The sequence below is a fragment of the Mauremys reevesii genome, linkage group 7 (assembly GCF_016161935.1).
Source record: "Mauremys reevesii isolate NIE-2019 linkage group 7, ASM1616193v1, whole genome shotgun sequence".
In the NCBI taxonomy this organism is placed as follows: Eukaryota; Metazoa; Chordata; order Testudines; family Geoemydidae; genus Mauremys; species Mauremys reevesii.
This window is the reverse complement of record NC_052629.1, coordinates 30,870,826-30,884,513: the sequence shown is the minus strand read 5'-3', so window position 1 is coordinate 30,884,513 and position 13,688 is coordinate 30,870,826. Positions and strand designations below refer to the sequence as shown.

Sequence of the window (13,688 nt, the reverse complement as noted above, 5' to 3'; positions counted from 1 at the left end):
CATTCTCACTAGAAAGCTGCTAAGATTATAGCAGTTTACTGGAATCCTGCCTTCTCTGTGACATCATGGCACACTTTCCCTGTATGGCCTGAGGAGGGAGGGGCTGCTGCTGGGATAATATTCAGGAGGTAGACTATAAAAGGTCTCTTTGAAACATATAATGAAAACATATAATAAAAGAAAGGCTAATAAAACCATGGACATGGAAGATTCTTTCAGCTGATTTAATTTCGTTTCTAGAAATAGAGAAAATGTAAGTTAATTATCCTGAGTAAAAGTTGGAAAAGGAAAAGCATTCCCTCTCAACCTAACAGAGGGCAGAAAACCCACATTCAGGATTAGATTTTGGGTCTCAAGCAATGAACAGGTCATTATGTTGTGCAAGTATCTAAGAGAAAAAGTAACACTACATCACTGCTGCAGCCAACCCCATGGCATTTGAGCAATGAGCAATATGGTAGTGGCTCTGGAGTTCCTACTAAATCTGTCTTTATATTCAGGCACAACTTTTTAGGAAGGAAGGGAGTGGGAAGTTAATGTGGTACACATGGTCAAGTATCACTTTTACACATACATGCCAAGTCTTATAGTGATAAATCACATAATTATCTGGCTGTAAACAGCATATCCTCAAAGATTCTGCCAGGAAATGAATAACTATCTCAGGAAGGGATGGAGAGGAAGAATTTTTTCAAAGAATTAAATAAAACTCTAACATATTTATACATAGAAAATATATGTATTAATTGTATAGGAATTATAGGTAGAGCTGTTAGCAATGCCTGGGCTGTAGTTAAGGTTGCCTAACACTTTTCATTATTCATTATTGTGTCAGAGTCACAATCTGGTCCCTGGTTCCCCCTTCCTTGGGAGAGGGGAGGAGAAGAGGAGCAAATGAGAGTAATTTGTGCCAGCCCTGTAGATGGACCAGATTACCTCCTCTGCACCAGCTCAGCTGTGCAGGCTGGTGGAGTTTGGGGGTTGACAAAGGCTCTGCCCACCCTCTGTCCTTGCCCACCTATTCCCTGCCTGCCTTTGCAGGATGGGGATTAGAAACCCAATGCAGGCTGCCATCCCCTGCAGCTCTGGATACTTGTAAGTCAGTGCAGGGAAGTGAAGGAGCACTAAGCAAAACATAGACCTAGAATGCCCTGGAATGCTAGGGTGTGAGCAAGCTATCATGGACGCACTGTCAGTGCTTTGGAGGCATGATCAGGCCTCCCAGCTTCTTGAACCCAACCACCCTGCCCTTAAACTACTTCTCAAACATGTTTCTTTAAGAAGGCAAAGTAAACTGTAGTCTCAGCAACATGACGAATAAGACTGCAATCTTTAAGATCATGCACGGCTCACTCAAGCAACTCCATGAACTTGTCTTCTTGTCTGCCCTTTAAACTTCTATCACCTTCCCCAAATATACTGGCATCTACTCCTGTTGTTCTTGTCTTAATTTGGGCCTGATCCTGTAAACTCTTTTGCCATTCAATGCGATTACTTCCAGGGGTAAGAGCTAGTCACGAGGAAGGATTTGCAGGACGAGAATCGTGAGATTGGAGGCTCCTTGGTCAGGGAATCTGTTATTATTTGTTCTACAAAGTGCCATGTACATCTTTAATGCTATGTAACTACATAAATAATAAATAGTAATAATAAAAGAAGCAAGACTATTCTGACTTGGAGGTAGATTATGCAGAGGCCTTAGTTAACTCATTGCTTGAGAGAAAAAAGTGAAAGAATTGAAAAATTCCACAAAAGTGCCAGAGAAGATACCCAGTGGTGGCCTTCAGGTGAACCCATACGTGAGGGATAGCCCTTAGCCTTTGTTACCATGTTGAACTATCATAAGAGTTAATTTGTTGGTAGTATAATTTAGGTTTAATTTTTTTCTCTAACAAAAAGGTAAATTGCTACGCTTTGCTTGTTACAGCCAGTTTTTAGGTAAGCAGGAGATGACTGAGATAATGAATAGTACCCTGGGTGTTTTTAACAAATGCAAAATAATATGCAATAAAAGAAAAAACAACCTGTGAAGAGAAATAAAATGAAAAACATATCCCAACACAGGACTGGGCCTGGCTTCCCGCTCTGGGCATTGTAACCTGGCATTCAAGGTTGCAACACCACTCAGACTTGGCCCCCCCAGTCCCTCTGTCATGACAGAGGATGGATGGGCCAAACCTGAGTGGTGCTACAATTTTGTGTGCCAGGTCGCAAGGTGGCCAGGCCAATCCTGAGCAGCGCTGTGACCCCAGGTGCTAGGCTGGAATGCCCAGAGAGGGGAGCTGGGTCCAGTCCAATGGGACAGGAGCCGCTGCTGTGTGGTGAATGCAAGGCAGCCTTTTCTCTGCACCTCTTCCCCCACTCCCCGGTCAAGGCCTTCCAGTCCCCAGGATCAGAACCCACCCTCCACACAGGGCCCCCCTGCCCTCCCATTCCCTCAGACCTCCCATAATAAAATGAAATAAACGTCCCCAAAAATCAAACAAATAATCATAATTTTAAAAAAACAACAACACAGGGTTCTAATAATGAACATAACAAAACACTTTCTAGTAAGGTCTTTCCTCTCAGGAATATGAAATGTAGAATAAACAGAATTGTACTGTGATAATCCGTGATAATCTGTGATAATCTTTGCATCCGAAGAAGTGGGTATTCACCCACGAAAGCTCATGCTGCAAAACATCTGTTAGTCTATATATGGCCACCATTCTTCTTGCTTTGCTTACAGAGAGAGACCTAACTAACACTACTCTGATAACTGTGATAATGTATTCTCCTGAATGGTTGGAACTTCCAGTCTACTATATATAATGGTTCCCTGGGCAACCCTTTCAGCCATAGTAAATATCACTCTAGACATCATAAAATAGCCTCCAACTTCTGAATCATAAAGCCATACACATTACATTTTATTATCGACAGGGCTGGTAGCACCGCCTGTTATTAACATACATATTATAGACCTTGTTTTCAGTGTATAACTTTGCTAAACTTTTACTGTTTGGGCTAGAATTTTCCAAGTTGATTTTTTTTTTTTTAAGTTTTAGCCAAAATGGTTTGGCCATTTTTGAGAACAAGGCTAGGGAAAATAGGTTTTGACATTTAAAAAAAATGTGGTGACCTTTCCTTTGTAAAGCTCTAGTACCCCCATGCTTTGGGGTAGGTATTTAAAATTTGGCATAGGGGCGGCGTGTGTCAAGATGTGCATTTTGATGTTCCTGTGAAAGTCTGCCCAAATTTAGCCAAGTAATAAGCCTTTGAAAAACACTCAGTTTGCATATTCTCTGCAAAGACTTCTTAAGAGATTAGCACGCAAAATATCTCATGATTCCTTCTTCGGCTGCCTGACAGCTCCTAGTGTTGAGCAGACTGGCATGCAACATCCCTAGAGAGCAACTGAACATTGCTCTAACCCTGCAACTGCTGCTGTCAACTGCTCTGGGCTGGAGTACAGGCTGACACCAGAACTGAGAGCATGGAGACTGTTTCTCCTGTGCTTCCTCCCCCAGGAGGATGAAGCTGCCTGACTTGAACGCAGAGGAGACGAGAGCCAGATGATGGGAGAGGAAAAAGACTAGATTGGAACACAGAGCTTGGTGACACAGGGACTGAGAGGGGGAGGAGAGAAAGAGAAAGAAGGAGTGGGGGACTGGGACACATTGAGGAAGGAAACAAGGTGGGGAAGGTGGGGACACTGAAACTGATTGGGCAAGAAGACTGGGAGCCCATGAGAGAAACAGGATTGAGGGTAGAAAACTTGGATGGGGAGACTGGGACTGGCTGGGCAAGGATACTGGGATTGGAATGAGAAGGCTAAGGAATGGAGATTGGCACTGGGTAGGCAAGGAAAAATGAGGAGCCCTGGGTGGGAAGAGACCCAGGTCTGGGACAAAGACAGATTGTTGAAGATAGGGCAGAAGGGGTCAAGTTTGGGGAGAACAGGCAGAAGAGCATGTGCCCACTACAGCACATTCTCCTCCAGAATTTGGAATGGAATCCTAGTTTTCTGAGCCTCACCATTCTTCATCTGTCAGCAAAAATCTATGAAACCCACTGTCAAAGTGTGTTTTTTATCCTCCTCTAGAGCTGGTCCACAGAGAAAGACAACCTACCATTGCTCTCAGTTACTCCATTAGCACACAAGAGAGAGGGCTCAGCTGTGGAGCTGAAGGTTCTAATCCTGCTGATGACCCATGTGGATATCAACATGATGCTACATATTTGAATTTGTTTTTTCAGTTTGCTTTTTTTTTTTTTTACAAACCTCAGAAATTACACACTACATTAAAAGAATATTATTAAGGTTGCAAAATCAAGCACTCAAAACTTAGGAAATGCCAGAATTAAGGTTGTCTGTGAAGCCTTAATTTGGTCCCCTTGTATGTATACATTAAGGTACAGCCTTTAACTACATGATTTCCACAGGCTCCCTGCCTCATTTAGCAAAGAGGATGGATCTAGTCTGTTGTCTGTATGACATCCGCCTTACTGCAGAAATTGAAAGATGTGTAGTGAATGAGGCAGGGGGACTGTAGGAAGAGAAGGGATGGTCTCATGATTAAGGCAGTTGAATGCTCACCTGGAGAACTGGATTTTATTTCTGCCTCTGACACAGAGTTCCTATGTGATGCTGGGCAAGTCACTTAAACCAAACTTTTCACAGGTAGTAATTAATTGAGTGTTTTTCATTTCCTAGTAGTCCAACTTGAGACCCTGTGGTTTGATTTTCAGAACTGCTGGGTGCTCACAGCTGCAAATGAAGTCAGTGTGAGACATGCTTAAATATATAAAGTGCTGTCTAAAGCTAAGTATTCTGAAAGATCAGGTCCATGGAGTCTCAAGGACACCTAAGGTGGCACCCAAGTTTGTGGGGACTTTTGACCTTACTCTTTCTATGCCTTGTCTCCCTATCTGTAAAATGGGAATAATATCCACTCCACTGTTTGTGAAGCACTCAGCTAAGTATAGTAATGAGTACCATAGAAAGCATATGAGGTAATTATTATTCTGTATTTACAGCAAGATTTCAATAGTAAATAAGGTAAATAAGGCGTAGGGTCACACATTGAACACTCAGACAAAATATTTAACAGCTGCTCATTAATTGAGCACCATCCATCTTGTGCATTGAATGAGGCAGGGCCTGTGGAAAAAATAGTATGTGATCATATAATTAAAGACTGTATCATAATGCAGATACACACGGGGATTGAATTAAGGTTGCACAGTCAATCTCTATTCTGGCGTTTCCTAAGTTTTCAGTGGCTGACTATGAAACCTTAATGTTCTTTTAACATAGTGTTTTGTGTGTAATTTTATGGTAGATTATAGCTTTGTATTACATAATGATTATTATGCTACTAGAAGACACAATAGAAGGACAATTCAATCTAAGCAATGCTTAGTTTCATTAAAAAGCTTTCCAGGTGCCTTAATATTCAGGGTCTTTATTTAAAACCATCTAACTGTCAGCATTTTGGGGTCCTGAATATTTAATACCCTTTAAAAATCAAGATGTCATAAGTTAATATTTTCATTTAAGTAATTTAACTTCATTTGGAAAATTATTCTCACAGTTATCTACATAACCAAAAATGGTAGCGTCCTTTAAAATATAGGTGAAATAAAAGCATAAGCAAAAGACAAAAATTTTGTATGCTATAGAAAAGGATCACTACCTGGCTTAGATAAAGAAATTTTTGTTTGTGTCATGGCAGTTATAATGAAACATACAAATAATGTAACATTCAGAATTCTTTACTTACATTCACACTGTATGACATCTAAGTTAAATTGCTGAACAGCTCCCATGCTTATCTGTTTTAACTCACTGTCCAATAGCATCTGCATCAGGGATGTTGAAAGATGTTGGCAGGCTGACATGCAAGCTGTCTGGGCCACTTTTCCCTGATAAAAAGGGTAACAAGTTGTAAGATAGCAAGCAAATTATATACCACCAGATAATGGCCTGTATTACTTTATTTTATATACAACACAAATTCTTAATACAACTACACTTAGACACGGAATGATTAATGAAAATGTATTTGATGCAATTTTATCAGTTTTGAATATAATTAAATCTTTACGAGCATTAAACACAACCCAAATATGTATTAAGCAAGAGTGGTAATTTTTCTGGACTCATAGACAAATCCAAATATTTTTCAAGAGTATAGACTGGAAGAGTGTCATGAAAAATATTCGTTGCTGAAATATGTTGTTAACCTTATGACGACATTTTTGAACACAATGAAAACTGGAATGGAAATTGACACATTGCATATGTGTAACACCATAAAACAGACAAATACCTTTATAGAATCAAAACATTTGCTTTTACCTGGGTATTTTACCATAATAGCTCATTATTACAGAAATATTAAACTGTTGATTTCCAGCCCCCAAATCTGCTGCTTTCAAACTTCAAGCCTGTCCATACACTTTTAAAGTATTTGACAGGTTAAATAATGGTCCATGGAAATCAACTACTCACAAAATGAATAGTGGCCCTCTGCTGTACAAAACAGAAATAATTTTCTAATCACAATCCAGTTATTTACATTTTCATTTCAATTTTTACAGAATCCTTCAAAAGAAATTATTTCCCATTACAAGAGATTAATAAAACAAAGCACAATTTAGCGATGAACATGCTAAACTATTTAATCAAATGTTAATTTAAAACCAAATATGAAAGTTGCACTGCAGATGGATAACCAATTAAGATGAAATTTCAAAACAATTATTCATAATGACTACCTCACTAGAGCTATCTTTTACCCACAATGTTGCAATATTTTTAAAACATTGAAATCTTTGTGTTAAATTGTAATGTTATGCTTTACTGAACTTGTGGTTTAATGTACCTTTAAATAAATATGTTTTAATGTAATGATCTCAGTTAATGATATAATTTATTTTGTAACATAGCTCAAGTATTAATATACCATATTTTTATAGAGGAGAAATGATTTAGTATACCTTGTGCAATACAAATAACTTTACCTTTTAAATTATTACTATAATTTTAATTACAGGCCAAAAAATAATTAAGACTATTTTCTAAAGGATAAAGAGACAGATTTTGCCCTTAGTTATGCAAGTACAACTCATTCATTTCAATGAGAGTTGTATGTTTATGAACATCAGAGAGCAAAATCTGGCTCTAAATATTTTGTGTTGCTTTCATAATTTACTGTTATAATTTAATTTATCAAAAGAATATATACATAATACAATGTATCACTTTGGAATTTCTTTGAACTTTCCCTGCTTTTGTTCATGGATATTACATTATGCACTCTGTTCTGATGTCAAACTGGAACTTCCAACAACTTTCACTAATATAACTTTAGCATTAGGACACCTTGAACTGTAAGGAGCTTCATATCTAAAATGAGATGTCAATTTCTTAGTTGAAAGCCTTAAAAAAGTAAAGCAGGAGCAAATAACATATTTGACCGAAACAGATGAACTGCCAACAAGGAATGTAAGAAACAATGCAAGAACAGCATGCTTAAAAGTCTCCCAAACCCAATGGTAATTACATTGGGAGACATGCAGCTCTATTCCCCAAGCAAAACAACATCAATATGAATGGGGGGGAAAAAGGGGAGGAGGATAACCAATGGGCCACAATTCATTTAATTACAATGTAGTAGGTTTGAGATACTTAATGGAAATGTCATTTTGATTTAATGGAACAACTAGTGCATTTCAGTTTAATGTACTGCTCCATCAAATCAGCTCCATGTCCTATTTATGCTGCCAACATAATGTAATAACAGTATAAGCAGATTAATAGGTTGTCAAGAAAAAAATTAACATTAAATTTATTTTATATGCAAACAAGTGTGTATTCTTATAAACAAAAGATTCCATTTTACCTTTCTGACCAAGCTTCTGAACTTAATTGTTGTAAACTGGCATGTATTAATAGCACTGGAGCACAAGATAACGGTGACAATACAGAAATACATGATATGAAATAATTATGTTGGACTTTTTAAAATAAGTATCAATATATGTGCATTTAATGCTTATTTTAAATGACAAAATGCGAACATCCTAACATTTAAATTACTCCCAACTATGCACTTGAACTACAGGCTTATTGTTCTCATGGTACAGTCAAGGAGTGATAAGGGGGGAGTTTACTGTACACAATTTACAACTATTCAGTGAGATCACTAGGTTTTTGTAAATCTAGGTTAAAAAAGGTAAGGCTAAATCTATTAAACTTATCTGTAAACCACAAGAATCTGAGTTATTACTCTACTAAACTAATTTAAACTCCTTTATAGATTTACTTTGCAATATTCAGTATTTCCAAATTCAAAATGCACAGGGTTATAACACTTATTCATAAGAGGATAAAATAAAAATTCAAGTAATTTTTTTAGAAAATGTGAAACATTATTTCAAATTTATATCTGATAAATGAGGTCTGACTATATTTATAGTCCAACTTATATCACGTAACAATTTGTCATCCCTATTGTCAATATTTTTCAAAATGGATGTTTTTAAAAGTAAACTTACGGGTCCATGAATATTATCATAATGTACTACTACTTCAGAATAAAACGAGTTCAGTTAATTTCAAAGCATTCTTAATATTTAGCATTTGTAAGTTTTGGGTTTTTTGAAGTTACTCTGTCAAGCAAGTAAATTAAATAAACATATCTGATGTCATGCATAAATTCAACAGTTTTATTGCACTCTACTATTGCAGACCTCTATGAAGAAACTACTACCATCTCATCTTCACACGAGTTATAATTGCCGCTATCTACTAAGCATATTCTTTTACTTCACCAATGCAAATTTCGGGAAACAAGGACCCTATTCTATAAGTAAAAACACCTGCTACATTTTTTTAAAGGCAACTACTTTTACCAACCCTTTACATTTTGCTGAAATACAAGTTTGTAAAAAGAGAAAACCCTTAGACAAACTTCTTATATTTCAAAGGAGCTTGCAAAAAAGAATCTGCTGACATATTAAATCCTTTCTGTAGTACCCAAAAGCTTTTCTCTTAAGAACAATTGTAGTAAAGAGACATTTGGCTCCTAGGAAATTCCCAAAGGGTCAGCCATATGCATCCTTCCATGGCACCTTCACGGTACTGCTTTCTACATCCATGCTAGCTGTCTCAAAAGCAGCTTTCATCATTCACTAGGGTGTCAGTCAATATGATTTATGGACTGCATTCAACAAAGTCAAAGCATATAGAATGAGAAATATGACTACAATCTGCTAATTTGTTTTGTATTGAGCCACTTAAGAGTCAAAGACCTGATGTCAGGCTAAGACCGGCAACACAATTAACCAGCCGGTGACAGATTCATCCATCCTCCCTGCCAGGCAGTGCCAATCAAAGACAGCATGAGGTGACATTTGGAGAAGTCAGTAAGAAAACCCATTCTCTAAGTAGCCTATGTGGGCTTCTGATTGACAGCTTTTGACTATAGCTTGTGGAGCACCACCACCCTTTACCCAATAGTTCCTCACAGCAAGCTGTGAAATAAGGCTTTCACTGCCAATCACAAGAACAATAAAACAACACAAACTACCATCCCCAATGAAAAAGAAAATAAGAAAACTTGTCTGTTAAATATAAAAAGTTAAGCTTCAAAATTAACTATATTAAAAGATATTAAGCAATTTTTAAACTTACTGAAACTGCAAGAAAACTAAAATACATATGTTTCAATAGTCACATTAATTAATAGTTTTAACAATTGCAGTAACAAATCCAACTTTTGATAAATAGATGAAAATTTTATTTCTTAAAACAGTAGGAGAATTTTAAAAATACATAATTTCACTACTATTGATGTAATTCCTCCTCCCCAAGGAGTTGATCAAAATAAACATAAGATTCACATAGAGAAATAATTTGTAATTCTTTTTTCAGTAGTCACAGTTTCCTCTAAAGCAGCAAAGGGTCTTAAACTTTGTACTAACAAAATACATGCATCACTGTTGAAAGAACTCCTCAACTATCTGATAGCCCACTTATTAGATAAAAAAATTCCTATTTATCCTTGTGAAACAAGTATTACCCACTATTGTTTTCAAATTAATTTATCTCAGAACTTAAGCTGTAATATATCCTGAACTTTCCAAATAAGGGCTCAAGACTGCATCTTTTATTCACAGAAGCCATCCCATTGACTTAATGAGACTACATATGTATGGATTTTTAGGATGAGGACCTATGTTTTTATAGGTATAGTGCCATTATAAATCACAAAAGTGAAGCTTATATAGGATGTTTATGTGAGAAAAACCTGAAGATTAAAATAAACTCATACGGCCAAATCCTAGTAGCTTCTGCAAAGCAGAGGCAGCAGGAGCTTCATGGCACACAAGGGCTGCAGAGCTCCAAAAGACAATGCACCTCCATACCATTGGTTAAGAGATCTGAGCCTGATCCATTACAAATCACATAGGATTACTCCAACTCCAGCAGCAAGTGTCAGTGGTGGTGTTGGGAGACATGCTGGCTCCTTCAACAGAACAGGAAGCTCATTACATGAACTCTCTACCTGCTCTACACCTCTCATATGTGCAGCTGAAGAAGATGCCCTTATCACACCACTTCTGTGACTCTGGACCAGTCAGCCCAGGGCACAGCTGGTGTGCGTGACCTGCTGAGGCTCATACTCCCTTACTGCCACATATCACGATGTAGTAAATTTATAGCACCTAAATGTATGCTAGATGATTCACCGAAGAAAGAGAGAAAGAGATTCTTTCCATTCCAAAGAGTTCAACATTTACATGTGGCCATTGATTTTTATGTTAATTGGAGCTGACTGAATACTGTTTGCTTTTTATGCCATTAAAAGAGAGGGTAGGTGTTAGAATGTAGATTAAAGAGGAAGCAAGAGTCCAGCACCGTGGACTACACACTTCTCCTTTTCTGCACCATGCAATGTCAGTTACAAGCCTGTCTGTGGTTTTCTGTGCAGGAAAAGGAAATGGGATTCTTCGAATGTAGGACAACTTTCTGCTGAACAAGCTAATCTTCTATGGAACCAGCATCCACTTTCATCCAGGATAATTATACTTCCTCATTCTTGTGCTTTATCTGGTCTTCTCTATTTAGATTGCAAGCTTTTCAGGGCAGGGGCTCTCTTTTACTATGTGTGCATCCACTGCCTAGCACAAGGCCTGTTAGCTGGGATTTCTAGGCACTAATTTAATACAAATAAATCTTAATGGTGGGGGAGTGAAGTGAGGCGGACACTTTAGCTTAGATGAGACTCCCTTGCTATATCACCTTTGTTGGTGAAGACAGTTAATGTTTCCCTAGGGGTGGAAGGCAACATGCTGGCTATCCTTAAGGAAGCTGTTCTGAGGCCTCTGCTAAATAAACCATTACCAATCCATTAACAGGATTAAATTAAATGTGTGTGTGTTATGAGATGGTTAAGAAGTTAAGTGAGGGGACTAAGGCAATGGTGCAATGGTGCATCAACATGCTGATGATGCCCTGTACAGTGAACCACTATCTATATGAACTGCGGGTTGGATAAGGCTCAACCTGGACAAGTCAGAAATAACATGAGTGCTGTGGGGGAAGCATTATCAATTAATATAAGCACCCCTGATTAAGGGCAGGTATTTGTCCCTTTAAGATTCTGGGCTAACCTTGGATACTGAGGTAAAAGCTTTGGCCAAAAGTGCATTTTTCCAAATATGACTTTCAAGAAGTGCCCTTTGGAAGCAGATCTTGCTACAGTTATGCATGCCTTTATCAATGGCAGATTAAATTACTATAATGCACTGCACATGGGGCTATATACTGCTCATGTGAAAACTGAAGGTAGTGCAGAACATGTTTATTTAAGATTATGTTTCACAGAGAAAACACATTACTGCCAGTGTTCCAGAATCCACACTACCCACCAATATATTTTTGGGTGGAGTTCAAAGTGGTGGCTTTGAGTAGAGTTACTCAAACTTCAGCGGTCTCAGTAAAGAAGAGAGAATGATGCTCATAGGGCATTTTTCCTGTGGGATCTTGGCTTTGGAAATTGGTCCTAACCCTCCTTGGTCTACCAGAGTCTATTTTCTGAACATTCTTCAGAGCCCACTTGTTTTTTTTCCAGTCATTGGAAGGTGGGGAGGCAGGTTGATGGAACATGGTGGATTGTTTGATGGGTTACTGTTATTAAAGGGGTTTGGTGAGCATCGGCAGTCCATTATGTTTTAGTTTTAAATGCATAAAATACGGTACCCACAGCAAACTTTGGATGGATGCTAAAAATTGGAACTAATAAAATGAAAATAATCCTAAATAGATGTGAGTAAAAAAGGTAAGGGAGAGTGGTGGAAAATAATATAATTTCATAAACATACAACAAAAATCCTTTTCATTTGTTAAAAGAAGCAACAATTTAAGGGACACTTATTCAGGTTTATGCACCCCCCTGCCCTCCAAATTACTTTGAAAGTTTAGTTCCTTCTCTCCCCTCAAATTTGGAGATCAGGACTCCTCCAACTTGCTTTTGACAGCCAGTCCTAGGAGTGATGTGTTATTAAAAATAATCCAACTGTTTGGCTGCTCCAGATACAAAGCTGTGAATTACAATATACACATACACACTATGATGGAGTTTTTAATATCTCACCACTGAAAGGACTGTTGTTGAAGGAGACACGGAGGAATCCTGGCCTTCAAAAACTACAGGAAAAAAACATTTAAAGGGAATAATTTTGAGCCCACAAAACTTTGACATATTCCTTTAAACTTAATATATGTGCTTTTATTTCTATTTTACTAAAAGCACATCATTTTTGTAATTCAAGTAGTGCAGTTTCTAAACATCTCTATGTTTACGTTCAATAAAAAAAACATACCCTATGTTAGCTGGACTCTGGAAATTCTTTGGATACTTAGTAGCAAAGCTTTTGGTAGATTTAGCAAAAACAAAATAACCAACATCTCAATCTACTTCTAATATATTTCTCCACAAAAATAAAGACATAAAATGTGTACTAACTTTAAAAAATAAATGTTTCTAACATTTACTTCAATATCATACATAATAAATGCCTTACAAAATCTTTCATTTTTTAAAATACGAGAATAACGCAATCAAATAAAACCAAATTGGGTATGATAAATCAAAATTCTACATGCATGTGAAATTACAAAAGAAAGGCAATTCTGCCACTCCATGTTCTGAAACAATTGCTAACAAACCCAATATTAATTTCTCAATTTTCATTATTCATTATCATGGAAATAATCTGTGGTTGATCAAAGTAAACTGCTTTTTAAAAAAACTTGATGACCTGAAAATAATCAGGGCATGGATGAATCCCTAAATGCAATCCATCATCTTTTTACACAAAAACATTTGAGTGCAGACATTCCTTCAACTCCAGCCAGCATGTGCACCAAAAGGGATATAGAACTTTCACCAAATCTTTATTCTGTGCCACTGTTTCTTCATTTTAACCTTATTCTGTATGCACAACCCACAGCTGCATTTTGACACCTGACCTCACTTCCAAAAGGTCTTAAAGTCTCCTCTGAATTATCTCATTTGTGATACAATGCACACCCTATCATGTTTCTGCAAGGCTTTTAGGGTTCCTTCTGTCCCAAAATACGAAAGACCAATGTTAGTAATTAACACGTCTCTTGCATGCAACCACACAAC

The 13,688-nt window shown here is 37.4% G+C and overlaps 1 protein-coding gene across 12 annotated transcripts in view; it reads right to left on the bottom strand.

Annotated features, from left to right (window-relative positions):
- The window catches only part of EXOC6 (exocyst complex component 6), a 185,165-nt gene that overhangs the window by 45,326 nt on the left and 126,151 nt on the right, over positions 1-13,688 (bottom strand). For all 12 annotated transcript variants that reach the window (XM_039547871.1, XM_039547872.1, XM_039547873.1 and 9 more), the window contains one exon: positions 5,769-5,910. In XM_039547871.1, coding sequence (XP_039403805.1) covers positions 5,769-5,910 — 142 coding nt within the window. The remainder of the gene's footprint in view (positions 1-5,768; positions 5,911-13,688) is intronic.